The sequence below is a fragment of the Phalacrocorax aristotelis genome, chromosome 25, assembly GCF_949628215.1.
Source record: "Phalacrocorax aristotelis chromosome 25, bGulAri2.1, whole genome shotgun sequence".
NCBI lineage: Eukaryota > Metazoa > Chordata > Aves > Suliformes > Phalacrocoracidae > Phalacrocorax > Phalacrocorax aristotelis.
The window spans coordinates 3,512,234-3,536,655 of record NC_134300.1 but is presented as its reverse complement, the minus strand read 5'-3'; the positions used below and the strand labels follow the sequence as shown (position 1 = coordinate 3,536,655).

At 68.7% G+C, this 24,422-nt stretch overlaps 3 protein-coding genes across 4 annotated transcripts; all 3 read right to left on the bottom strand.

Annotated features, from left to right (window-relative positions):
* Positions 1 to 646: 646 nt before the first annotated feature.
* Positions 647 to 5,990, bottom strand: CASQ1 (calsequestrin 1). The gene is given in 12 exon segments (XM_075075103.1): positions 647 to 863; positions 1,151 to 1,225; positions 1,323 to 1,423; positions 1,516 to 1,570; positions 1,693 to 1,738; positions 3,458 to 3,513; positions 3,515 to 3,589; positions 3,670 to 3,743; positions 4,127 to 4,238; positions 4,460 to 4,560; positions 4,912 to 4,996; positions 5,430 to 5,990. Coding segments are annotated over 12 exon segments (1,176 nt in total). The 5' UTR covers positions 5,670 to 5,990; the 3' UTR covers positions 647 to 707.
* Positions 5,991 to 7,720: 1,730 nt separating this feature from the next.
* On the bottom strand, positions 7,721 to 18,494 carry LOC142048325 (sodium/potassium-transporting ATPase subunit alpha-2). Of its 2 annotated transcripts, XM_075075076.1 has the most exons (24): positions 18,399 to 18,447; positions 16,243 to 16,331; positions 16,047 to 16,151; positions 15,904 to 15,963; positions 14,750 to 14,953; positions 14,233 to 14,346; positions 14,009 to 14,143; positions 13,761 to 13,878; positions 13,412 to 13,680; positions 12,997 to 13,195; positions 12,656 to 12,765; positions 12,406 to 12,540; positions 12,133 to 12,322; positions 11,469 to 11,644; positions 11,240 to 11,376; positions 11,012 to 11,162; positions 10,685 to 10,853; positions 10,444 to 10,598; positions 10,227 to 10,350; positions 9,657 to 9,802; positions 8,860 to 8,990; positions 8,672 to 8,773; positions 8,499 to 8,590; positions 7,721 to 7,960 (listed from the first exon to the last, which is right to left on the bottom strand). In XM_075075076.1, the coding sequence occupies exons 2-24, from the start codon at positions 16,294 to 16,296 to the stop codon at positions 7,932 to 7,934; spliced, it is 3,105 nt and encodes a 1,034-aa protein (XP_074931177.1). In that variant the 5' UTR covers positions 16,297 to 16,331; positions 18,399 to 18,447; the 3' UTR covers positions 7,721 to 7,931. The 2 variants fall into 2 exon arrangements, with proteins under 2 accessions (XP_074931177.1, XP_074931178.1); XM_075075077.1 differs by lacking the exon at positions 16,243 to 16,331 and having other exon boundaries at positions 18,399 to 18,494.
* A 3,232-nt stretch (positions 18,495 to 21,726) lies between these two features.
* KCNJ9 (potassium inwardly rectifying channel subfamily J member 9) lies at positions 21,727 to 24,396 on the bottom strand. The gene is made up of 2 exons (XM_075075134.1): positions 22,999 to 24,396; positions 21,727 to 22,117 (listed from the first exon to the last, which is right to left on the bottom strand). Exons 1-2 carry the CDS (start codon positions 23,891 to 23,893, stop codon positions 21,798 to 21,800), a joined length of 1,215 nt encoding a protein of 404 aa, XP_074931235.1. The 5' UTR covers positions 23,894 to 24,396; the 3' UTR covers positions 21,727 to 21,797.
* Between the last annotated feature and the right edge of the window lie 26 nt (positions 24,397 to 24,422).

Genomic DNA, 24,422 nt, shown 5'->3' with positions numbered 1-24,422 from the left:
TGGGGGTTGGCGTGGACGCCCGTGGGGGGCACCCACGCACCACCCCGTGGGGCGGGGCCCCTGGGGTCTCCCCTGTCCTTTTGGGGTCATCCCAGTCCCCGTCCCTCCCAGGGGCGCCTGGCTGTCACCCAAGGAAAGAGTCACAGCGGGGGACACCCACGAGTGTCTAAGTCCCCCATGGGTGTCACTGTCCCCCCCCCGGAAGCCCCAAGGAAAGTTCCCCTGGGGTGGGGTTGCACAGGGGATCTCACTGGGGGATCTCACACGGGGGGGATCTCCCTTAGGGATCCAGCACGGGGGATCTCCCCAGGGCAGCGTGCACAGGGATCTCACAGCGGGGGTCTGGGTCCCGGGGATCTCCCGGGGGGGCTTGCACAGGGATGGGGATCGCATGGGGATGGGTCTCGAGCAGGGGGGGATCTTGCACGGGGATTTCCGGGGGTGGATTTGCACCAGGAGATCCCCTGGGAGCTGCCGCCAGGATCTCACGTTTGGGGGTGGTTCCAGAGGGGGCTTTTAGGGGCTGCTTTCAGGGGGTGCTGCACAGGGATCCTGCACGGGGGGGTGATAAGGCGGGGGGGGCTCGCACGGGGATCCCGCACGTGCTTGGGCACCGCCACCCCCCGGCCACCCCTGGTGACACAGCCTCGTTCTTTGGGGACTTTAATGTCTCGCGCAGGGCTGGGAGCGGAGGCCCAGCACAAGGCCTAGTCGTCGTCATCATCATCATCGTCGTCGTCATCGTCGTCGTCGTCGTCCTCGGTGTTGATCTCTCCCTCCAGCACGTCCTCGATCCACTCCTCCAGCTCCGCTGGGCCGGGCAGGTCGTCCTCATCCGCCATCTCCAGCCACACACTGTCGGCCTGGGGACGCCGGCAGGGGCACGTGGAAAGCACAGGGGGTGGGGCGGGGGGCACCCGCCGGGGGGTGGGCAGAGGACACCCGGAGGGGGCGTGGGACCCCCAGGGGGACTGGGCAGGCTGGGACCCAGGCTGGGCAGGTTGGGACCCTGGTTCCCAGGGGCTGCCTTTGAGGCCCACCAGTGTGATGAGCCTGTCAGGACTCAGCCCCTGGGGCTGGCTGATGGGGAGGGGGTGTCCATGCGAGGGGTCCCGGTGGGGGGGGTCCCGGGGAGGGGACACACACTCACGTCAGTGACGTTGACCACCCCTATCTGGGGCCGGGACAAGTCAATGTTGAACGTTTTCTCCCAGTAGGGGATGAGCTGGGGGGGCACACACCTGTCAGCCCCCCCAAGCTCACCCCACGGTGCTGGGGGGGGTCGTGACAGGGTGTTCCCTGCCCCCGGCGGGGTCCAATACCAGTGGGAAATCCTCGGGGTCAATCCAGAGGATGCTGAGGTCGGGGTTGTCCGTGTTGTCCCGGGCCACGTCCTTCAGGATCTCCAGGAACTCGAACCCATCTTGGGGGGGTGGGGATGCGGGTGAGGGGCGCGGGGACCCCATCCCCAGACCCACTGCCACCCACTCCAGCTCCCCTGGCCCCTTCCCTCACCCGGATCATCCTCCTCTGCGAACGCTACGATGTGGATCCCGTCCATGTCATCCTCCTTGGGGGGGGCACGGGCCGGTGACACGAGCGGGGGGAGCACCCCGGGGGGAGGGGGCTCCCGGGGGGCGGGGTCAAGGCGATGGGGGCAGGACCCCTCCTCTCCGACCCCGCCCCACTCACCCAGGTCTCATACATGCTCTCGGGTTTGAGTTTCCTCAGAGTAGCTCTGTAAGGTGGGGGGGGTGTGAGGAGCACCCCAAACCCGCCCCCCCAGAAGCTGCTGTCCCCCCACCCGGGACCGTGCTGTGTAGCTGGTGGGGGGCTGCTCAGCCGGGGTGCAGCGGCTGGTGGGGGGCAGGGCGCCCGGGCTGGCTCTGGGTGGGTGGGGGATCACAGGGCCGGGGTTGAGCCCCCCCCCCCCCCCCGGCACCACTGGCACCTCCGGGGGGCCTTGGGGGGCGTCTCTCCATCTCCCGCGGGATTGAGGCCGCGGCGGGGGGGCGGGTTGATCCGGGGGGGGGCGGATTAAAGCTGCGGGAACATCCCGGCAGCGCCCAGGCCTTAACCCTGCCCTGGCCACCCCGGTGGGAACCCTGGCCCCGGCCCCGGGTGGGGCTCGGCTGTGCCACGGCCCACCCCCGCACCCCCCCACCCCAGGAGGCAGGCTTAGCGCCCCCCCCGGCCCCGCCTGCTGAGGCGTCGCAAACTCGTGTCACCCCAGGGGCCACCGAGAGCAAAGCCGTGTTGGGAGGGGTCGGGGGGGCTGCCAGGGCAGGGGTCGGGGGTCGGGTCTCCCTGCGCACAGGGGGGGACCCCCTCATCCCCGCCCCCCCACCCCCCCGGCCGGGGAATCCCCCGGCCCCGAGGCTGTGGCTGCCCTGGCAGTCACCTCCCCATGGCAACCTGTCCCCATGGCAACGGCCTCCCGTGGCAACCACGTCCCATGGCAACCACCTTCCCATGGCAACCACCCCCCCCATAGCAACCACCTCCCCATAGCAACCACCTTCCCATGGCAACCACCCCCCCATAGCAACCACCTCCCCATAGCACCCACCTCCCCATGGCAACCACCCCCCCATAGCAACCACCTCCCCATAGCAACCACCTTCCCATGGCAACCACCTCCCCATAGCAACCACCCTCCCATGGCAACCACCTCCCCATAGCAACCACCTCCCATGGCAACCACCTTCCCATAGCAACCACCTTCCCATGGCAACCACCTTCCCATAGCAACCACCTCCCCATAGCAACCACCTTCCCATGGCAACCACCTCCCCATAGCAACCACCTCCCCATAGCAACCACCTCCCCATGGCAACCACCTCCCCATGGCAACCACCCCCCCATAGCAACCACCTCCCCATGGCAACCACCTCCCCATAGCAACCACCCTCCCATGGCAACCACCTTCCCATGGCAACCACCTCCCCATAGCAACCACCTCCCCATAGCAACCACCTCCCCATAGCAACTACCTTCCCATGGCAACCACCTCCCCATGGCAACCACCTCCCCATAGCAACCACCTTCCCATGGCAACCACCTCCCCATGGCAACCACCTCCCCATAGCAACCACCTCCCCATAGCAACCACCTTCCCGTAGCAACCACCTCCCCATAGCAACCACCTCCCCATGGCAACCACCTCCCCATAGCAACCACCTTCCCATGGCAACCACCTCCCCATGGCAACCACCTCCCCATGGCAACCACCTTCCCATGGCAACCACCTCCCCATGGCAACCACCTCCCCATAGCAACCACCTCCCCATAGCAACCACCTTCCCATGGCAACCACCTCCCCATGGCAACCACCTCCCCATGGCAACCACCTCCCCATAGCAACCACCTCCCTCGGCAGCCAGTGCCCTGTGGCACCCGGGTCCCCCAGCAGCCCACTGGGGGAAACAGAGGCAGGGCTGGGGGCAGCCAGACCCACCGCTTGTGCTCCTCCACAAAGGCCACAATCTCCTCCTTGCTGTTGGGCCGGTCGGGGGATGGTCACCGGCTCCTCCATGAAGGGCTCATAGAAGTCAATCTCGTTCAGCTTTAGGGTGAGCTTCTTGGCTGCCTGGGGTAGGGTTGGGGTCCCTGAGCCACCCATGGGTGCTGGCAGGGGGTGATTCTGCCCTGCCAGGACCCTCGCCCTACCTTGCTGTCAAAGGTGGCAAAGAAGGGGATGTAGGGGTGAAACTCCTCCGCCGCCTCCTCAAAGGCCTTGAAGTCTGGGGGAGCAGGGATGGGTCCTGGTGCCGGCACAGGGTACGACACCGGCTACCAGCCCCGCAGCCCCGCATCGGCACCGGGTGCCAGCACTGGCTTTCAGCAGCAGCACCCCCAACCCAGATCCATCCTGGCGGCTCTGGCTCCCGAAGGCCTCTCCCAGCCCCATGGTCCCAAACATGTGCAGGGCTGGCCGGGTCATTCCCTGGTGCCTTTGTGGACGGGTGGATGGAGGAACAGACGGAGGAAGGATGGAGGGTTGGAGGGAGGATGGATAAGCAAGTGGAAGGGTGGCAGGATGGATTGAGGGCTGTGGCTGGGGTGCTGGGGGGAGACGGGGGGGGACACATGAGGGACACAGGGGGACCACCCCAGCCCCACATACGCTCTGAATCCTCGTTCTTGAAGTAACCGATGAGTTTGGGATCATCCTCGATGTTCTCAAAGGCCTGGAGCTCGTGGTCGCCCTCAATAAACTCCACTGGGTCCTCCAGCACCTGCGGGGGTATGGGGGCAGCACCGGGGCCCACCGGGCCCCCCCCAGGTCAGGGAGAGCTCAGGTGGGGGGATCAGGATGCCTGGGTCCTCCCCACCCATGCAAAGAGAGGGTTGGGGGCCTTGATTTCTGGGTTCCCTCCTGAGATACTGTGGGGGGGACAGTGGTTGTGGGGAGTCCCAGATGCCTAGGTCCCCCGGAGGAGGGGGAGGGGGGTCTCACATCCAGCAGGAATTCCACCAGCGTGTCTGCCGCCAGCTCCCCATCATACTCGATCACCTCGTCCTCCTTGAACACGTAGATGCTGCCTTCCTCTGTCAGGCCTGGGGGGGCAGGGGGACTCAGTGGGGGACCTGGCAGGCCCCTGTGCCAGGTTTGGGGGTCCCGGGGGGTGTGTGTGCCCCTGTGCCTGGCTGGGAGGGGCTGAGGTGTTCTGTGCCTAGTTTTTGGGTCTGGGGGGGGGTGTCCTTGTGCCTGTCTGGGGACCCAGGGGAGTCCCTGTGCCAGGGGCGGGGGGGGGGACCCATGGGGATCCCTGCCTTAGGCTGAGGGATACAGAGGTCCCTGGGCCAGACTGGGGGGATGCAGGGGGGGTCGCCGTGCCAGGTAGGGGGATCTAGGGGGTTCGCTGTGCCTGAGGGGTCCCAGCAGGGGAGGGGGCTATGGAGGCTTACCCAGCTTTTTGGCAACTGCCGCGTCCTTCCCGGAGTCGACGAGGCCGAAGCCCACTCCCTTGTCCTCCAGCACCTGGGCTGCCAGCTGGGGGGACACCGCGCTGGGGGTACCTGCCACCAGCCCTGTCCCCCCCACCCCAGCCAAGGGTCCCCAGGGTCTCCAGCCCAGCTGCGCCCACCTCCCCCCCATTCCTCCATCCATCCATCCATCCATGCCTCTCCACCCGTGCCGGGGGGGTCCCAGCAGATGCTGGCTCACGGGGACAGGCCCCCGCCGGCACCCGGTGTCCCCACGGCTGGTTATGCTGGCAGCATACCTGGTCGCCACCAGAGTCCCCAGTGCCATGTGGGTGCTGGTGCCTGTCCCACCAGGGTCCCCGGTCCCCACTAGTGTCCCCAGTCCCCCACAGGTGCTGGTGCCCCAGTGCTGCTGCCTGTCCTACCATCCTCCCCCAGTCCGTGTGTTGTCCCCAGTGCCATGCGGGGTCCCCCTGGGGTATGTGGCCCCCCGTGCCCACCTCCAGGACCAGCTCCTCCATCTCGCGGTGCCGCTGGGCCGCCCGGTCGCCCTGCCCGGGGTGGTGGTGGAGCAGGGCCAGCACCGGGAACCGCTTCAGCATCGTCTTGTAGTTCTTCAGGGTGACGGGCAGCACCCGGTCCAGCCCGTCGTAGGTGGGGAAGTCCAGGCCCCCCCCGGCCCCCGCCGGGCCCCCAGCCCCCAGCACCAGCAGGGCCAGCAGCCACCCCCAGACCCCCATCGCCTGCGGGCAGACCCACAGACAGGGACAGACACACGGATGGGGATGGACGGACAAGTGGATGGAACTCGCAGACAGACAGGCAGATATGGACCTGCAGAGGACAGACGGGGATGGGACTCACAGATGAGCAGGGATGGACAAACAGCCAGGGAACAGACAGACAGCCCTGGGGACAGACAGGCAGCCCCTGGGCTGCACAACAGCTGGATGGGGACGGACTGACACAGCCTCGGGGACAGACAGACAATGCCTTCGTGTCCAGGGACAGACAGACACAGCCCAGCTGGCACCAGCACAGGGGATGGACACGCAGCCCCTGCCTGGCCCCCGTGGGGGGTGACAGACAGATGCAGCCCCCGGGGGGGGGGGACGACACATGGGCAGACACGGCCCCTTCCGGTCCTGCCAGGAGGGGACAGACGGACACAGCCTGGGGGACACACACAGAGACACGCGGGCTCTTCCCAGCCCCAAAGTGGCCAAAGGCACAAAGCGGGGGCCAGTGGCACCCTGACCCCCCTGCAGCCTGTCCCCCCCACGCACACAGGGTGCCGGGGTGCAGGATCCCGCCGGGGGGGCTCAGCCCAGTCCCGTCCCGCCTCACCGGCCCCGCTCCAGCTCCATATTAAGCAAGGAAAGAGGAGCCGGCAGGAGGGAGCCGGGGGGGCCGGAGGGGCTAAAAATAAGATAAGGAGCTGAGCATGGGGTCACCAGCGCTGGGCCCAGGGACACCGCGGGGACAGGGGGCCCCAGGTGGCCGATCCCCACCCCAGCCGTGGGACCCCCCCAGAGCCCCTAGCTGGGGGCTGGGACGTGCCAGAGCTGGCCCTGAGGGCACCAGGACAGGGGCCTGGGTACCCCCATCCCACCCCCACCAGTGCTGGGACCCCCACAGCAGGAGCGAGGGGACCCAGCCCTGCCTGGGGCCGATGGGGACCCCCAAGCCCTGCGGCCACCAGCTGCCCGGCTCCGTCAGGGAGGGGGACATGGTATTTTGTCACCTCCACCCCCCTCGGATCGGGTGACCGCCCACTCTGCTGACCACTGAGAAGTGGATCCCCCCGGGTGCAGGGGGGTGGGCCTGACCCCCCATGGCCACCCCCAGGGATGGGGGGGGTGGGGCTTCTCCCCCCCAAGCCGAGAAGCAATGGGGGCCAGGCACCCCGTGCCAGGGGAGGTAGGTGCCCAGGACCCCCACCAATGGGTTGGAGGTCTCCAGGGCACCCATACTAAGGGAGGTGGGGTGCCCGGGACCCCAGCCCGAGTGCTGTGGGTGCCCAGAACCCTCACACATGGGTGTTAGTGGGTGCAGGGTGTCCCCGAGCCCACCCCACTCTGTTTTTGGGTGACCCTGACTCGGAGCCTCCTTATTTGTAACCCCGGGTGACACCGAAACCCGGAGGTGAAACCCGAGTGGGGCCGGACCCTGCCTGCCCCTCCTCCGCTGCTGACTCAGCAGGGCCAGGGCACCCCACCCCCCACCCCCCCGCAGGACGGGGACCCAGGTGTCCGAGTGGGGAGGGGGGAACGTGCTGGGGCCTTGCACCGCATGGGGGGCACGGAGGGGGCTGGGGGGGGGGGGAAGTGCACCCCTCCATCCCCCCATGCTTGTGCACAAATGCCCTCACATGTGTTGCACACGCATTGCACACTAACACGTGTGCCCTGAGAGGCCCCGGCAGGCCACCCTGTGCTGGGGGTGGGGTGTCCCCAGGGTGCGGGGGGGGGGGGGGGGGGGGCAGTGCGTTATTGTACCCCCTTGTGGTGAGGGGGTGAGAAATGACGGAGGAGGGGCACGGAGGGGGGAGCTGACCCCCGGGGCTTGGTTCTGTGGGGGCAACCACCAGGGGGAGAGGTGGGGGGGACATGGGCGGGGGGAGTTGAGCTAACAAGGGAGGGTGATGGGGACACGGAGGGACGCGGAGGCTGGGGTGGGCACCCAGGCTCCATCCTGGCCCCTGAGCCCCCCCCCCCACCTCCTTGGTCCCTCTGAACCCCCAGTGCCCCCCATGTCCCGTCCCCCCCCCCTCCCCACAGACGAGGGCACAAAAGCGTTAAACTGTTTTATTGCTCTGAAGGTGTGTGAGGGGGGGTCTGGGCGCCCCATGGGGGGGAGCAAAGGCTGCCCCTCCCTGCCGCTCTCCTGCATCCCCCCACGCCGGGGGGTCCCGACCCCCCCCCCGGCCGTGCCCGGCAGCGCCAGCCCCCGGGGTTAGTACGGGGGTGCGGGGGGGGGGCAGGGGGGGTCTGCACAAGCACCTAGTAGTAGGTCTCCTTCTCCACCCAGCCTGCAAGGGGGCAGGCGTCGGTGAGGTGGGGGGCGAGCTGGGGGTGACCCCCACACCCTGGGTCTGCCCCAGCCCCCCCGTGTGTCCCCCCACCCCTTGGGTGCCCACAACCCCTCCTGGGTATCCCCTTCTTCCATGGGGGGGGTCCCCACTTCCCTGGGTCCCCCCAACTCCCGTGGGTGCCCCCACCCACCCGGGTATCCCCTAACACCCCACTGCAGTGCCCCCCACTCCTTTTAATGCAGGTGCCAGTGCTGCAGGTGGTTTTGGGGGGCAGCCCCTGCTTGGGGGGGGCGGGGGGGGCAGGGGACCAAGATGGGGGTCTCAAGGGTCTCTGCCAGTCGGGGGGGTGGCAGTGCCTACTTTGGGCAGGGCAGTGATAACTCTGGGGTGTTCAGAAAGTGGGGATTCAGGGGGCAGAGCCTATCACGGCGGGTTTGTGGGGGCTGTGCCCCGAATGGGGGGAGATCAATGCCCACCCTGGGGGGGACAATACCCATTGGGGGGGGGGGCGCGTGGCAGGGGGGTCCTCACTCACCGCCTGGGTAGCGGCGCAGGATGAGCTTGCGCACCTCGTCGTAGGCGAAGATGAGGAGGCTGTAGGGGAAGGCGCAGAACCACCAGGTGACCCTGGAGGGGGGCAGCGTTAGTGGGGGGGGCGCCCATGGAGGGGGGAGGCAAGGCCAGGGTGCCCCCCCCGCCCCAACTCACTTGAGGGGGTACATGCGCAAGGCCACCCCCATGCCGGGGCAGTAGGAGAGGAACGCTGCCAGCGCCGTCTCCTCCAGCAGCCCGAAGATCAGGATCTTGTTCCTGGGGGAAAGCGGCGTGGGTGGGAGGCACGGGGGGGGGGGGGAGCACCCATGGGTGCTGGCGGGGGTTGGGGGGGGGGCACCCACTTCATGCCCTGCTGGAAGACGGAGTTACGGCGGGTCTTGCAGATGATGAGGTCGGCCCACTGCACCACCACGATGCTGGCGAAGAAGGCCGTGTGGCAGGTGAACTCCACCACCTTCCGCTGCTCGTAGGTCTGGGGGGGCACGGCCTCAGCGCACGCCCGCGTGCTCCCCTTTGCACGCTCACGTGTGTCCCCCCCCCACGGAAGGGCACGCACGGGCACCGCCGTGCAGGGGCAGGTGCATAAGTGTGCAAGGGGATGTGCAGCAGGACAAGCGTGGGATGGCGCGTGCAAGTGCACCCACATGTCAGTGTGCACGTGCAAGGGCTTTGCACAAGTGCAGATGTGCACATGAGCACCACCATGCAGGACCACGAGCAAGGGCTCAAGGGCATGTGCAGAAGGGTGAGTGTCTGGGATGGTGCGTGCAAACACACTCACGTGTGTGCTTGCGTACAAGGGCTTTGCACAAGTGCACGTGTGCGAGGGCACACGTGCCTAAGCATGCCTGAGCACACGGACATCAGCACAGCCGTGCATGGCAGGTGTGTAAATGGGTGTGTGCGGGGACGCACAGGAAGACAGGTCTGCAAGGGCACAGGCAAACACACGCGTGTGTGCACACAAACACCCTGCACATGCACACTCGTGCAAGGCCTTTGCACAAGCCCAGGAGCATGTTTGCCCATGCACAGCCACGGGCAGGCAAGGGCACATGTGTGTAAGCACACACGGAGCAGAGCCGTGCCAAGGCGGGCGTGCGAGGGGCGTGCGAGGGGCGTGCGAGGGGCCACTCACCCACTCCTGGCCGTAGGAGTCCTCCAGGTCGTTGGTGGAGCGGTCGTCCCAGGCCAGGCGGATGCCCACCAGCGTGCCGGGCAGGAAGCCGTTCTCCGCCAGGATCACGAAGTAGGTGAAGAAACCGCCCAGTGCCTGGATCATCCCTGCGGGAGCGACACCCCCAGATTGGCACCCCCCGATCAGGGATCGGCACCCCAGGATCAGCTCCTTGGGATCAGGGATCGGCACCCCCGGGAACTGGGATGGGCACCCCTGGGATCAGCACCCTGGGGACCACCGGGGTGTGGGCATAGCCTGGCACAGCCGGGTGCCACTCGCTCTCCCGGGGTCACAGGTGGGTGCTCCACTATCACCAGTGGGTGCCCCAAGGCCACACGGGGCTCTGGGTCACACGGTGCCTGACGCCAGCTGCGGGGGACAGCAGTGGCCATGGTGGCAGCTGGGGGCATGTCCCCTGGTATTGCTGGTGGGTGCCTGGTGTCACCGGTGGGTCCTGGGGTGCCACTGGTACTGATGGCACCCATTGCCCCCGTCACCACCCGGGGGTCCCGCGCCCCAGCCCCTCACCGATCTGCCCGTAGGCCATGCTGATGAGCCGCTCGTTCACCAGCTTGTCAGTCCGGGGGTTCCGCGGCTGCCGCTTCATGATGTCGCTCTCGGCCGCCTCGTAGGCCAGCGAGATGGCGGGGACCTGCGTGGTGGTGGGGGTCCATCACCCCCTGTCACCTCCCGTCCTCCTCCATCGCTCCCCGCCCCCCCCCCCCTCGGCCAGCCCCAGCCTCACCATGTCGGTGCCCAGGTCAATGCAGAGGATGGTGACGGTGCCCAGGGGCAGGGGGATGTTGGCGATGATGAAGAGGAGGAAAGGGGTGATCTCAGGGATGTTGCTGGTCAGGGTGTAGGCGATGGACTTCTTCAGGTTGTCAAAGATCAGGCGCCCTGTGCAGGATTGCGGGGCAGCGGGTGACGGGGGATGGCGAGCACCCATCCTGGGGGAGGAAGGTGATGGAGGGGCCAGCACCAACCTTCCTCCACGCCGGTGACGATGGAGGCGAAGTTGTCGTCGAGGAGGATCATGTCGGCCGCCTGCTTGGAGACGTCGGAGCCCGCGATGCCCATGGCGATGCCGATGTCGGCCTTCTTCAGCGCGGGGGAGTCGTTCACCCCGTCCCCCGTCACTGCCACGATGGCGCCCTGGGGACGTGGGGGTCAGGCAGCGTGGGGCACAGGAACGGGGCACCGTGGGGCACAGAGATGGAGGTGCTGTGGGGCACGGGCATGGGGACGCCATGGGGCACAGGGACGGGGACGAGGTGGGCACGGGGACAGGGCCGTAGGGGACACAGGGGCACCTGCCGCTGGCAGCCCTCCACGATGATGAGCTTCTGCTGGGGGGACGTGCGGGCGAAGACGATCTCGGTGTGGTTCTTGAGGATCTCGTCCAGCTGCTCCGAGGTCATGTCCTTCAGGTCGGAGCCGTGCACCACGCAGGCCTTCGCCTCCCTGACACACCGCAGCCTGAGCCGGGGCTGCTGGACACCCCAGAGAGCCCCCGGAGCCCCCCCAGCACTGACACCTACCGGGGGTTGACCTGGCTGACGGGGATGTTGAGGCGCGCGGCGATGTCCTCCACCGTCTCGTTGCCCTCCGAGATGATGCCGACCCCCTTGGCGATGGCCTTGGCCGTGATGGGGTGGTCCCCGGTCACCATGATCACCTTGGGGGACACGGACACACACACGGAGGGGTGACCCCTGCTCAGGGAAGAGCCTGGGGGGCAACGGGGGGTACGCAGCGGGGGGGTCTCACCTTGATGCCGGCGCTGCGGCACTTGCCGACAGCATCGGGGACGGCGGCGCGGGGGGGGTCGATCATGGACATCAGCCCCACAAAGCAGAGGTCGCTGGTGGGGAAGTTGACCTCGTCGGCGTCAAACCTGAACCCGCGGGGGAACTTGTCCGGGGGCAGGTAGAGGTGGCAGAAACCTGGCGGGCGCCGGCAGGTGACGGGGTGCGGGCACCCACGGGCACCCCATTCTCTCGCCCAGTTCTCCTCACCCTCACCACAACCCCCCGCTGCCACCTTTGCCCTCACATCCCTTGTGCCCCCCATCCCCTTCGCCAGTGCCCCCAGTGGCCCTACACACACCATGTTCCCGTGGCCCATGTGCCCTGTCCCACCATGTCCCGTGTCCCTAAGCCTGATCCCCCCCCACTGTGTCCCCATGTCCCTCTGTCCATGCCCCTGCTATGTCCCTACATCCCTGCGTCCTTCACATCCCCCCCATCCCCTTGTCCCTTTTCCCCCACATCCTTCGTATCCCCCTGCCACCACGCTCCCCACATCCCCCATCCCGTGCCCCCACATCCTTACACCCCACACCCACCACGTGCTCATACCCCCACGCTCCCATCCCTGCCCCATCCCCTGTGCCGCTGCACCCCCTGCGCCCCCCCATGCCCCCCGTCCTCACCCAGGACGCGCTCCCCCAGCCCCCCCAGCTCCAGGTAGGCGTTCTGGAAGGCCTCCCGCATCTCCTGGTCCAGCGGCACCTCCTGGCCCTGCAGCAGGATGCGGGAGCAGCGGTCCAGGATGCGCTCGGGGGCCCCCTTCATCACCAGCAGGTACCCCTGGGGGTCCTCCTCCCGCTCGTGGATGGAGAGCTGCGGGCACAGGGGGCACGCTGGCACCAGGCGGCACCGACCACCGCCCTGGGGTCAGCGCCGCCACCGCCGGCCCGGCAGACCTGGTACTTGTTGGTGGAGTTGAAGGGGATCTCGGTGACTTTGGGATTCTTGTCCCGCATCTTCTTGACGGAGCCGCAGGAGAGCTGGATGCATTTCAGCAGCGCCGACTCCGAGGCGTCACCCGCCGTGTCCCGCTGGCACGCAGAAGGGTGCCGAGGGTGATGCCGGTGGCACGGGGGGCACTGGGGCCAGCACCGTCCCAGCTCTCAGCAGGATTTGGGGGCTTCTGGGCGATCAGCATCCGCCTACCTTGGAAATGGAGATGTTTTCCTGGCCCGGCTTGAAGACGGCGCGGTTGCAGAGCCCAGCGATACGTGCCAGTGCTGCCCAGGTGGGCGAGCGCTTGTCGAAGGTGGCACCTGGGGGACGCCCGACCCCATCAGCCATGCTGGGGCTCCCCCATCTTCTCTGGGGACCCCCTCATGCTCCCTGAGGTGCCCCAAGGATCCAGGGAAGGAGGTGCCCAGGGAAGCGAGTGCTGAAGGCAAGGGGGTGCCAGGGGAAGGGGTGCCAGGGCAGTGACATCTGGGTGCAGGGGTGAGAAAGGGGGTGCTCCTGGAGTTGAGGGGGTCAGGGTGCCAATCACCCACCCGACTGGTCCTCGGTGGTGTCGGCCTCGTGGATCTGGTTGTCGAACCACATGTGGGCGACGGTCATGCGGTTCTGGGTGAGGGTCCCCGTCTTGTCGGAGCAGATGGTGGAGGTGGAGCCCAGCGTCTCCACGGCCTCCAGGTTCTTCACCAGGCAGTTCTTGCGCGCCATCCGCTTGGCCGTCAGCGTCAGGCACACCTGGGGGGCACCCTGGGGCTCAGCGGGCACCCACGGGGCTCAGGGGGCACCCACGGGTGTTGGCAAGCACCAGGCACCGGGCATTGCTGGGTGTACCAAGGCCAGCCCAGCAGAACCAGTGCCCAACAACCCTCTCAGCAGAACCAGTGCCCACCACCTCCCTCCCAGTGATAGCAGGACACCATCCCACCCCTCTGCTCCCCTGGTGGCCCTTACGGTGACAGTGGCCAGCAGCCCCTCGGGGACATTGGCCACAATGATGCCGATGAGGAAGATGACCGCCTCCAGCCAGGTGTAACCCAGGATGAGGGAGAGGATGAAGAAGGAGAGGCCGAGGAAGACAGCGACGCCGGTGATGAGGCGGATGAAGTGCTCAATCTCCATGGCGATGGGCGTGCGCCCCACCTCCAGCCCCGAGGCCAGCGAGGCGATGCGCCCCATCACTGTCCGGTCCCCCGTGGAGATGACGATGCCACGGGCAGTGCCTGGCGGGATGGGGAGGGGTGAAGCGGCCCCGGGGGGCACCGGGGACACCCCCCATGCCCCTGCATGGGTAGGGACCCACCTTCCACACAGTTGGTGGAGAAGAAGCAGATGTTGCGGGTCTCCAGTGGGTTCTCGTGGGTGAACTCGGGTGAGCGGGTCTGGGGCTCCGACTCCCCCGTCAGTGACGAGTTGTCCACCTGCCGCCGCGGACACGGGTGGGTGCCGGTGGGCACCGGGCACCGCAGGGCTCAGGCCAGCCCCGCTGTCCCCACATCACCCATGGTGCCCACCCCATGCCAGCCCCAGTGCCCACCGGTGCCCACTCACCTTGCAGCCATGGGAGGAGATGATGCGCATGTCGGCGGGCACCCGGTCCCCCCCTTTCACCTCCACCAGGTCGCCCACCACCACGTTCTCCGCGTTGATCTGGATCTTCTCACCCTCGCGAATGACCAGCGCTTGCTGCCGGGGTGCAGGGGACCCTAAGGGATGCTCGGGCACCCCCATCCCACCCAGGACCCCCGTGCTGGGTGCCCACTGGGGGGTCCTACCTGGGGCACCATGTTCTTGAAGGAGTCCATGATCTTGGAGCTTTTGGCCTCTTGGTAGTAGGAGAAGCAGCCAGTGACGATGACGACGGCGGCCAGCACCACCCCCAGGTACAGCTGGGACCCAGGTGGCACCTCAGCACCCAGCACTCTGGGGTCCAGGGTGGGACCCCCTGGGTGCCCCCCAGCACAGGGTGTTGGGGAGGCGACCCCCTTGCCAGCCTGGCCCATTTGCCCCCACCTCCAGACCCGCCCCAAGAGCTGGCACGTGGTGGTGGGGGACACATGCCCATGCCCCCTGCAATGCCCGTGCCCCCTCCAAAGCTCATGCACCCCAGGGTGCCCCCACGATGCCCATGCCCCGTGATGCTTGTGCCCTTCCAAGGGTGCCCGTGCCCCTGCAGTGCTCGCGCCCCCCCATGATGCCTGTGTCCCCTGCAGCGCTTGTGCACCCCACAGCGCCCATGTACCCCTGATGCCTATGTCCCCTCCCAGTGCCTGTGCCCCCAGGTGCCCTCACGTTGTCGTTGGAGGGCTCGTCCTCCATGGCAGCCTGGATGCCGTAGGCCAGGAAGCAGAGGATGGCCCCGATCCAGAGGAGGATGGAGAAGCCCCCGAAGAGCTGCCGGCAGAACTTGACCCACTCGGGGGTGGTGGGGGGCGGCGTCAGGGCGTTGGGGCCATCCTGCACCAGGATCTCGGCCGCCCGCGCGTTGGTCAGGCCCTGCAGGGTGGGCACACGCTGCCACCTGGGGCCGGTGGGGTCTGGGGAGGCGGGCAGGGATGGGGGTCCCAGCCAGGGGATACCCTGTGGGTCTGGGAGGGCAGGGTGCCATGGCCAGGGCACCCTGGGGACATGTGGGGTACAGGGGGGACTGCCAGGGGCACCCATGGGGACAGGAGGGTCCCAGGATGCTGGGAGGGGAGGAGGGCACAGCTGGGTGTCACCCATGGGGACAGGAGGGTCCTGGGATGCTGGGAGGGGATGGGGGCACAGCTGGGTGTCACCCATGGGGACAGGAGGGTCCCGGGATGCTGGGAGGGGATGGGGGCACAGCTGGGTGTCACTCATGGGGACAGGAGGGTCCCGGGATGCTGGGAGGGGATGGGGGCACAGCTGGGTGTCACCCATGGGGACAGGAGGGCCCTGGGATGCTGGGAGGGGACGGGGGCACAGCTGGGTGTCACCCATGGGGACAGGAGGGTCCCGGGATGCTGGGAGGGGATGGGGGCACAGCTGGGTGTCACCCATGGGGACAGGAGGGTCCCGGGATGCTGGGAGGGGATGGGGGCACAGCTGGGTGTCACCCATGGGGACAGGAGGGTCCTGGGATGCTGGGAGGGGATGGGGGCACAGCTGGGTGTCACTCATGGGGACAGGAGGGTCCCGGGATGCTGGGAGGGGACGGGGGCACAGCTGGGTGTCACCCATGGGGACAGGAGGGCCCTGGAATGCTGGGAGGGGATGGGGGCACAGCTGGGTGTCACCCATGGGGACAGGAGGGTCCCGGGATGCTGGGAGGGGATGGGGGCACAGCTGGGTGTCACCCATGGGGACAGGAGGGTCCCGGGATGCTGGGAGGGGATGGGGGCACAGCTGGGTGTCACCCATGGGGACAGGAGGGTCCCGGGATGCTGGGAGGGGCTAGAGGGTGGGACGTGGGGACATCTCACCCGAGACAGGTCCACCTGGTACTTCCTGCCCAGCTCATCCAGGGACAGCTTGTGGTCGTCCTGCCGGGCACACGTCACCCGCGTCACCCCAGGCAGGGTGGCACGGTCAGCCGTCCCCGGTGTCCCCCCAGTCCCCTCCTCACCAAGTTGACCTCCTTCTTCAGCTCATCCAGCTCCTTCTCCTTCTGCTTCCTCTTGCCGCCCCCGTTCTCGGAGGTGGTGGCAGCGGGCGAGTACTCCCGGCCGGCCTGTGGGTGCGGGACCCCGTGGGCACACCGGCACCGCCGGCGCAGCTGGCACCGCCGGCGGCACGGCCCTCGCCGTGGGCACGGGCATTACCATGGGCATGGATGTCACCGCCAGCGTGGGGGTCACCGTGGCCACAGGCATCATCGAGGGTACGGGGCGTCACCATGGGCACGGGGGGACTGCAGGCACCGGTGGCAGCATGGGCATGGGGGGCACCGCAGGCGGCGGGGAGGGGGGGCGTCCCAAGTTGGGGGGTCCCCGTGGGTTGGGTGGCAGCAAGGGTGGGGGTGGCATTGCGGCCATGGGGCTGGCACTGTGGTCATGGGGGTGGCACTGTGGCCGTGGGGGGTCCCCAGGGCCATGGAGGGGGTCACTGTGGCTGAGTGAGGGTGAGGGGGTCCCTGGGTCCATGGGGAGGGTCACTGTGGCCATGGGGGCGTCCCCAGGGACATAGGGGTGTCACTTTGGGGGTGGGCATGTCCCTGGGGCCATGTGGAGGGTTACTGTGGCTTTGGGGGGGTCACCAGGGCCATGGAGGGGTGTCACAGTGGCTGTGGGAGGTCCCCAGGACCATGAGGGGGGTCATGGGGTAGCACTCGGGCCATGGGGGTGTCGCTGTCCCTGGGGCCATAGTGGTGTCACTGTGGTCATGGGGGTATCTCCAGGGCCATGGGGGGTGTCACTGTGGCTGTGGGGGGGGGTCCCCACAAGAAGGGAGAGGAACATGCCACCAACACCAAGGGTGTCACGGAGAGGCGGGGGTGCTGCTGCAGGCAGGGGACAGGCAGCCCTGCCTGCTTGCCTTGTAGGGGGGTGACACGGCCCCCCCAGGCCCCCCCGCTCCGGCGGCAGGGGGTCCCCAGGGCTGGCAGGGCTCAGTGGCACGTCCGCGGCGGCTGAGCCGGAGGTTGGCAGGAGCCGGCAGGGGCCGGGGGGGCGGCGGGTGCCCCAGCGTGGGGCCGGGGGGGGGCCAGGGGGGCTGATGTGGTCATGGAAAACGGCCCCGGTGCCAAGAACAACGGCCCGGAGCAGAGAGGTCGTGTTACCGCGGGGACGGGGACACGGGGGGCACCCACACCCACCCCCCACGGGGCACCCCCATGCGTGGGGGGGGGCTCTGCTGCCTGCCCCACCCTCCCCGGACACTGGGGACCCCAGCACCCCACGCGGGGACACTTCGGCTTTGCAAGGGTGTGGGGAGGTCCCACTTGCTGAGGGCACCCCGGGATTTTGGGGGGGTGGCACTGGGTGGGGTGGTGGGTGCCATATATGTGTGTGTCCCCCCACCGGCATATCCCTGGGGGCAGCCTGCCAGGAAGTGACAGGGGGGGACACCCGTGGGGGAGCACCCCCGTCCCACATCCTCAGGGGTCCCCCCACCTTTGGGTGGGTGCCCAGGGGCCAGGGGGTTCCCGGCGTGGGGAGGGTCCCGGCAGTGCCAGGCGGGACGGGGGGGCCCCGGTGCGACAGGGGCTACCGGGCGAGGCGCCAGTCCCGGCTCAGGGCCCCCCCGCGGACGTTGCCACGGCATCGGGGGACCCTGGCGCTGAGCAACCGGGGCCACGGGCACGGGGCCACGGGCACGGGTGGGGGACGGGGACGGGCACGGGCGGGGAGGGGTCCCCCGCGGGGGCACCCCGGGTCCGTGCCTCAGTTTCCCCACCATGGGGGACCCTTCCCCATCCCCGCATTCCTTCCCCGAAGCAGGGGGGACCCAGGCGCCCGGGCATCTGCCCACGCGTGTCGGGCGTCACTCGGGACCGGGGAGGGGCGGCAGTGGGACTCCGGGGGTGGGGGTGGGGGTGGGGGGCCTGTGGCATCGAACCGGGGGCGGGGCTGGCAGTGGGACCCTAGGGGGGGCGTGGGGGCCGCGGGCTGCAGGACGCCCGTGGGTGGGTGCTGGGAGCAGGGCCCGGAGGGGAGTGCGCCCACGGGTGGCAGCGGGTGGGTGATGTGGGTGCCCCGAGTGGGTGTGTGCCGCCTGGCAGCGGGCCGGGTCCACGCACGGTTGGGTACCCCGGGGACAGGTGTCCCGCCTGGGTGGGTGCCGGCTGGCAGCGAGTGGATGATGTGGGTGCCCCGCGTGGGTGGGTGCCTGCACGGGTGGGTGCCAGGGTCGGGTGCCGGGTGGCAGCAGCGGGGTACCCGCACGGCTGGGCGCTCGGGGTGGGGGGGGAAGAGGTGGCTGCCCCGCGTGGGTGGGTGCCCCGCGTGGGCAGCGGGCGCCCCGGGCCGCCCCTACTCACCCCTCTGCCCATGGCGCTGCCGTCGCTGCTCTCGGCCCGGGGCACTCGGGGGCGGCGGCGCCGGCGGCCGAGAAAAACCCTCCCGGGCCCCGCCCGGCCCGGCCCCCCCCGCCCCCCGCCCCCCGCCCGGCCCGGCCCCCCCAGCCCCCCCTCCATGCCCCCCGGCCCGTCCTGGCCGGCCCCGGCCCCCCCCCTCTGGTCCCCCCCATTACGGGGTTGGGTTCTCCCGCCCCCCTCCCAGGGCTGGGGGTCTCCGGGGCCCTCCTGGTCCCAGCCCCCCCCACACCCCACCCCCGGACCGTGGGACCCAGGCGTTCGGGACCGTGGGAGGTCTCGGCCGAGCGCTGGGAACGCAGGTGTCCAGGCCAGGGGGGGCGCCCCCTCCTGACCCCCTCCGCTGACCCCAAGGTAGGGGGTGGAGGGCGGGGACAGGGGCTGCCCGGACGCCTGGGTCCCTCCCTGCAGCCCCCTCCCCAAAGTAGGGGGTGACCCCAGGGGGGGGCAGCTGGGGGGGGAGGTGCTAGTCCCCACTCCAGCGTCTCCCCAGTTCTCCCAGTACGGCCCGGCCCGGCTGGGGACGGTGGTGCCACCGGGCGGGAACGCGGGAGCGCTAAAATTAGCCGGGGAAAGGCCAGGGCCTGGGGTGGGGGTGGGAGGGGGGGGCTGAGCCGGGGGTTGGGCTGTGCCCAAAGACCGGCTGTGCCCAGGGGTGATTGTGCCTTAGGCCAACTGTGCCCAGGGACACGCTGTGCCCACAGTGGCTGTGCCTGGGGACACGGTTGTGCCCGGGGACCGACTGTGCCTCCAGCTGGCTGTGCCCGAGGGTGTGGCTGTGCCCGGGGACGCGGCTGTGCCCGGGGACCGACTGTGCCCACAGTGGCTGTGCCTGGGGGCCGACTGTGCCTGGGGACCGACTGTGCCTACGGCCGGCGGTGCCTGGCTGTGCCCGGGGATGCTGCTGTGCTGGGGCAGTGCCCGGTGCCTGACACCCCCCCCCCAGTGTCCCCCTCACCCCTCCTGCCCCCCCAGCCCTGCCCCGCAGCCCCGGTGCCCCCAGTCCTGCTCCAAAGTCCCCTCCCAGTACCCCCCCAGTCCCCCCCGGCCCCCCGGGTCCAGCTTAGTCGCCACGGCAACTGTCAAGGGCAGCTCAAGGGCACGCGGGGACCACGGTCGTGGGGCACGCAGCCCCCTGCACCAGTGCCACCAGTCTGCACCAGTGCTTCCAGCATCCTCATATCCCAGTCTGCTGCACCAGTTCCCCTAATCCAGCCTCACGCTCCCGGTGTAGTCCAGTATCCCCAGTCTGCCCCAGACCCACCAGTTCCGCCCTACACTCCTAGTTAGCCCAGTATCACTAGCATGGACCAGTCCCCCCCAGTCTGTCCCAGTACTGCCTAGTCTGCCCACCTTCCCCAGCATCTCCCTGTCCATCCCTGTACGCCCAGTCTCTCCCAGTATGCCCAGTCTCTCCCAGTCCCCCCTTATGTCCCAGCACCTCCAGTCTGCCCAATACCCCAGGCCATCCCAGTGTCCCCAGTCCATCCCAGTGTCCCCAGTCCATCCCAGTGTCCCCAGTGGATCCCAGTGTCCCCAGTCCATCCCAGTGCCCCCAGTCTGTCCCCATCCATCCCAGTCCCCTCAGCTCATCCCAGTCGGGGCTGGGCATGCCGAGGCCGGTTGGGGGTGGGGGTGTGTTTACCGAGGCTGTGCCCCCCACTGTCCCCCCCCCGCTGTCCCCCAAGCTGAGCAAACAGATGACGCGGGTGCCACGTGCTGTGCCCCCGCCCCCAGCCCCACGGGGGACCCAGGAGTCCGGCCCCACGGGGGACCAAGGCGTCCGGCCCCCGCCTCCCCCCCGCTGCCCCGGGCCGCCCAGTCCTCCCAGTTCCTGCCGGAGGTGGCAGTGGAGGGTTGGGGGGGGGGGGGGGGGGGGGGCGTGCTGGAGCTACGCACACGCGTGTGACCCTGCCCGTGCGAGGATCGTGCCCCGCCGCCTCCCCCTGCTCTGCACAGCTGCTGCTCGTGGGCGGGAGGAATGTGGCAGCCGGGGGGACACGGGGACACGGGGAGGGGGGGCCGTGTCACACCGCCCCCCCGCATCTCACGCCAACACGCGTGTGCGCACACACCGCCCCCACCCCCACCCCCCCCGGGCCAACACGCGTGGGCGCACCCGGGGGGACCGGGAGACTTGGGAGGGGCCCGGCTGCGCCCCGCTGTGGGACTGGGGGGGGGTGGCTGGCGGGGTGGACACCCACGTGTCGTGGCAGCTCCTGCCGCCCCCCCGGTCCGCTCCACCCGAGACGTGGGAGCGCGTCGGCCCCGGGCGGGGGCGGGCGGTGGGCGGGGCGGTGGGCGGGGCGCCCAGATCGCCCAGCCCCGGCTCGGCTCCCTTCGGCTCCCTTCGGCTCCCTTCGGCTCCGCTCGGCTCCGCTCGGCTCCTCCCGCTTCCCCGAGCGCCGCCCCGCCGTTGCTGCGGGGGTCCTTGGGGACGGGGTCGGGTTGGCGGGGGCTCGGTGCCCCCGCCCACCTTAGTGTCCCCACGCCTTGGTGTCCCGGGAGTCTTGGTGTCCCCTGCCCACCCTGGGGTCCCCATGTCCTTGGAGACCCCCACTGCCCACCCTGGGGTCCTCACGCCCACAGTGCTATGGGGCTTGCAGCGCACTGGGGGGGCGGCACAGGGTGCGCAGTGCCACCCCTCACTGTCCCCCCTGCAGGTCCCTGCGCCCACCCGTGCCCACTCCCAGGACACCCAGACCACGTCGTGAACAGCCATGGGGTGGTAGAGATGCTGGAGTCGGACAGTGCCCACCTGCTTTACCCCCCAAACCTGCTGGGGGGGCACCCATGGGTGCTCAGGGAGCTGCAGTCTCGGTTTCCCCCTTTCATTAAAACACACTCATTTGGAGATTGAGAGTCTTGTTAACGAAGCTGTGTGATGCCCCCCGTGTAGGCATCACCCCCCACTTGGCCCTAGGTTGTACCCCTCACCCTGGGATTACTGTAGGCCCTACAATGATAACCTGGGAGGGGGTGGAAGGTCAGGGCTAAGCCACCACCCCCATGGGGACAAAAATACCATGGGGGAGGGGGTAATGTGCCATAGTCTGGAGCCCACCCCCTTAATCCTTAAGGCAGGGGGCACCAATCCCTGCCTGGCATCACCTGTGGCAATAGGGGGGGGGGGCTCTGCCTGCCCCTGTTTCACCCCAAATTCCCCAGTGGGGGTACTGGATTGGCACCCCCTCAGTCCAGGCGCACCCCCCAAATTCAGGACCCCACACCCCAAGACCACCACTGTCAGAAGGGGGCGGGGGGGGTGTTTAAGGGGGTTTATTAAAAGAAAGCACGGCGGGGAGTGGCGGGGCGCCCAGCACCCCCGCGCCCGCCCACGGCCCATTACCGCGCCTCGGGGCTGGCCAGGGTGCCGTTGCTCTCCCGGGGGGTGTCGGGGTCCCCCCCTCCGGCCGCCATTGCCGCCTCCTCCAGCGGCTGGTCCAGGCGGCTGGGGATGGACCAGTAGAGGTGGGCATCGCGGCGGGCGGCCGCCGCCGCCAGCTGCCGGGCGCTGCAGGCCGGGGTGGGCACTGGCACGGTCTGGTGGAAGCCCCCGTAGTCCACCTCGTAGAAGCCTTCCTCCAGGCTCAGCAGCGGGGTGAAGCGGTGGCCCCACAGCACCTCGTCCGCCAGGTACGAGCTCCGAGCCTGGCACGTCATCCCTGCGCCAGGCAGCCGGTGGGCAGCCGGTGGGCACCCGTCCCCAGCCCGGGGCCGGGGGGTGGGCTGGCAGGGTGCCTCCCAGCGATGGGGAGGCACGAGGGGGACCTTGACCCCGGCTGGGGGGGCTGTGCTGCACCCACGGTGTGGGGTACCCTGATATCTGCAGCACCCAGTGCATGGAGGACCCCAATTGTGTAGCACCCAGTGTATGGGGCACCCTGGTCCCGGCTGGGGGGGTCTGTGCCACACCCAGTGAATGAGGCACCCCAATACATGCTGCACCGACAGCAGGGAGCTCCCCAATACGTGAAGCATGCAGTGCATGGAGGACCCCAGCCTGTGCTGCAGCCAGTGCATGGAGCACCCCAATATTTGCAGCACCCTGTGCATGGGGTCTCCTGGTCCTGGCTGAGGGAGGGGGTGTGTCTGTGTTGCACCCAGCACGAGGGGCACCCCGATATGTGCAGCACCCAGGTGCATCCCAATCCTGGCTGAGGTGTCTGTGCTGCACCCAGTGCGTGGGACCCCAGTGAATGGGGGGGCTGTCACTGTCACTGGGGTCCCTTCTCCAAGCTTCTCATGGGGGTGGGCAGGCAAAGGCTTCCTGTGGAGGGGAAGGGGGGCAGGGGAAGGCTGACACCCCCACCCCCCCAGTCCTGCAATGGGGTTGTCCTCGGTGGGGGGACCCACATCCGGGCTGAGCTTGGGGGTGAGGGTGGTTTTGGGGTCACCTCCTAGCCAGGACCAGGCAGGAACAGCATGTGGGCCACAGCGGGGAGGTGTCCCCATGGAGGTGAGATGTCCCCGGGAGGTGTCCCCATGGAGATGAGGCGTCCCCAAGCGCATCCCACCCCCCAGCCACCGCCGGCGTCCCCGTTACCTGTGGCCTCCACCATCCCCTCAAGGATGACAACGATCTCGAAATCGTCCTTCTCCAGCTGGTGCCGCGAGACGTCCCAGAAGGGGCTGCGCTCATCGATCTCGTGGCTGATGATGAGGGGCGAGACGAGGAAGAGGCGGTCGTCACCCGTCTCGAAGCCCACGCTCAGGTCGGTCTGGTCCAGGGGGATGAACTCGCCCTCCTGGGTCTGCTTGGACTTGATGAGCTTGGCGCGGATGGAGGCCTCCACAATGTGCGAGTCCCGCAGGTCGCCCACGCGAAACATCAGGCAGAGGCGGTCGTCCCGCAGGGACACCACGGCGTGGGAGGAGAAGACCAAGGTCTCGGCTCTTTTGTTGGGCTGGGAGATCTTCACGAACATGCAGCCCACCATGAAGGCGTTGACCATGGAGCCCAGGATGGCCTGGAGCAGCAGCAGCACGATGCCCTCGGGACACTTGTCGGTGATGACGCGGTGGCCGTAGCCGATGGTGGTCTCTGTCTCAATGGAGAAGAGGAAGGCGGAGACGAAGCCATTGAGGTTGTTGACGCAGGGCGTCCAGGCATGGTCCTCTAGGTGGTCCAGGTCCCCCCGGCAGTAGGCAATGAACCACCAGATGAGGCCGAAAAAGAGCCAGGTGACGGCGTAGGCGAGGATGAAGACGAGGAGGCTGAAGCGCCACTTGAGGTCCACCAGGGTGGTGAAGATGTCGGTGAGGTAGCGGTAGGTCTCCCGCACGTTCCCGTGCTGCACGTTGCACTTGCCGTCCTTCTCCACGTAACGCTGGCGCTTGCGGGAGCCGGCCCCCCGCCGCCGGGGGGGGACCGGGGGGGGCTTCACCTCCCCAGTGACCCCCTCGGGGACCCCGCAGAAGGCGGCGTTGTCCTGCGCCATCACCCCTCAGAGGCTGCGGGGGGGGAAGGGGTTAATGGCGCCGCTCACACCCCCCCCCGAACTGGGGGGACTGGGAGGGGATAGTGGCACCAGCTGGTGCGTGGGGGGGGGGCTGCAGGGGTGCCTGGATGCCCCTGGGTCCCAAGAGGGGGTAAACTGAGGCATGGGAACACCCATGGGTGCTGAGCCCACGCGTGTGCGCTCATCCATGCACACGCATGTGTACATGCATGCACATGCCTGCACACAGGTGCTTGCAGATGGACACACGTGCACACACATGTCCATTCACACGCAGCACCAGAGCACGCACACCTTGCATGCACATGAGCAGGCGTGCACATGCGTGCACAAGCCACACGTGTGCACACGCGTTTGCCCTGGGCAGCTGCAGGCCCACGCGTGCTCCTTGCATGCTCACGTGCCCCGAGGTGGGGTGTGCAACATGCGGACCGAGGGCGGCACACGTGTGCACACGGAGCTGGGCCACATGCACATGCGTGCACACACCCCACTGGGCCTTGCACAC

Excerpts from the sequence above, each read along its gene's own strand:
- LOC142048325 (XM_075075076.1), bottom strand. The coding sequence starts at position 16,296 with ATGATGCCTGTGGCCACGGTGACCCCCACGCTGGCGGTGACATCCATG. Across the intron at positions 12,766-12,996 it reads CACCACCGAGGACCAGTCGG|GTGCCACCTTCGACAAGCGC; the intron begins GTGGGTGATTGG and ends GGCGTCCCCCAG. Across the intron at positions 9,803-10,226 it reads CATGGCCTACGGGCAGATCG|GGATGATCCAGGCACTGGGC; the intron begins GTGAGGGGCTGG and ends TCGCTCCCGCAG.
- KCNJ9 (XM_075075134.1), bottom strand. The coding sequence starts at position 23,893 with ATGGCGCAGGACAACGCCGCCTTCTGCGGGGTCCCCGAGGGGGTCACT. Across the intron at positions 22,118-22,998 it reads GGGGATGGTGGAGGCCACAG|GGATGACGTGCCAGGCTCGG; the intron begins GTAACGGGGACG and ends TGCCTGGCGCAG.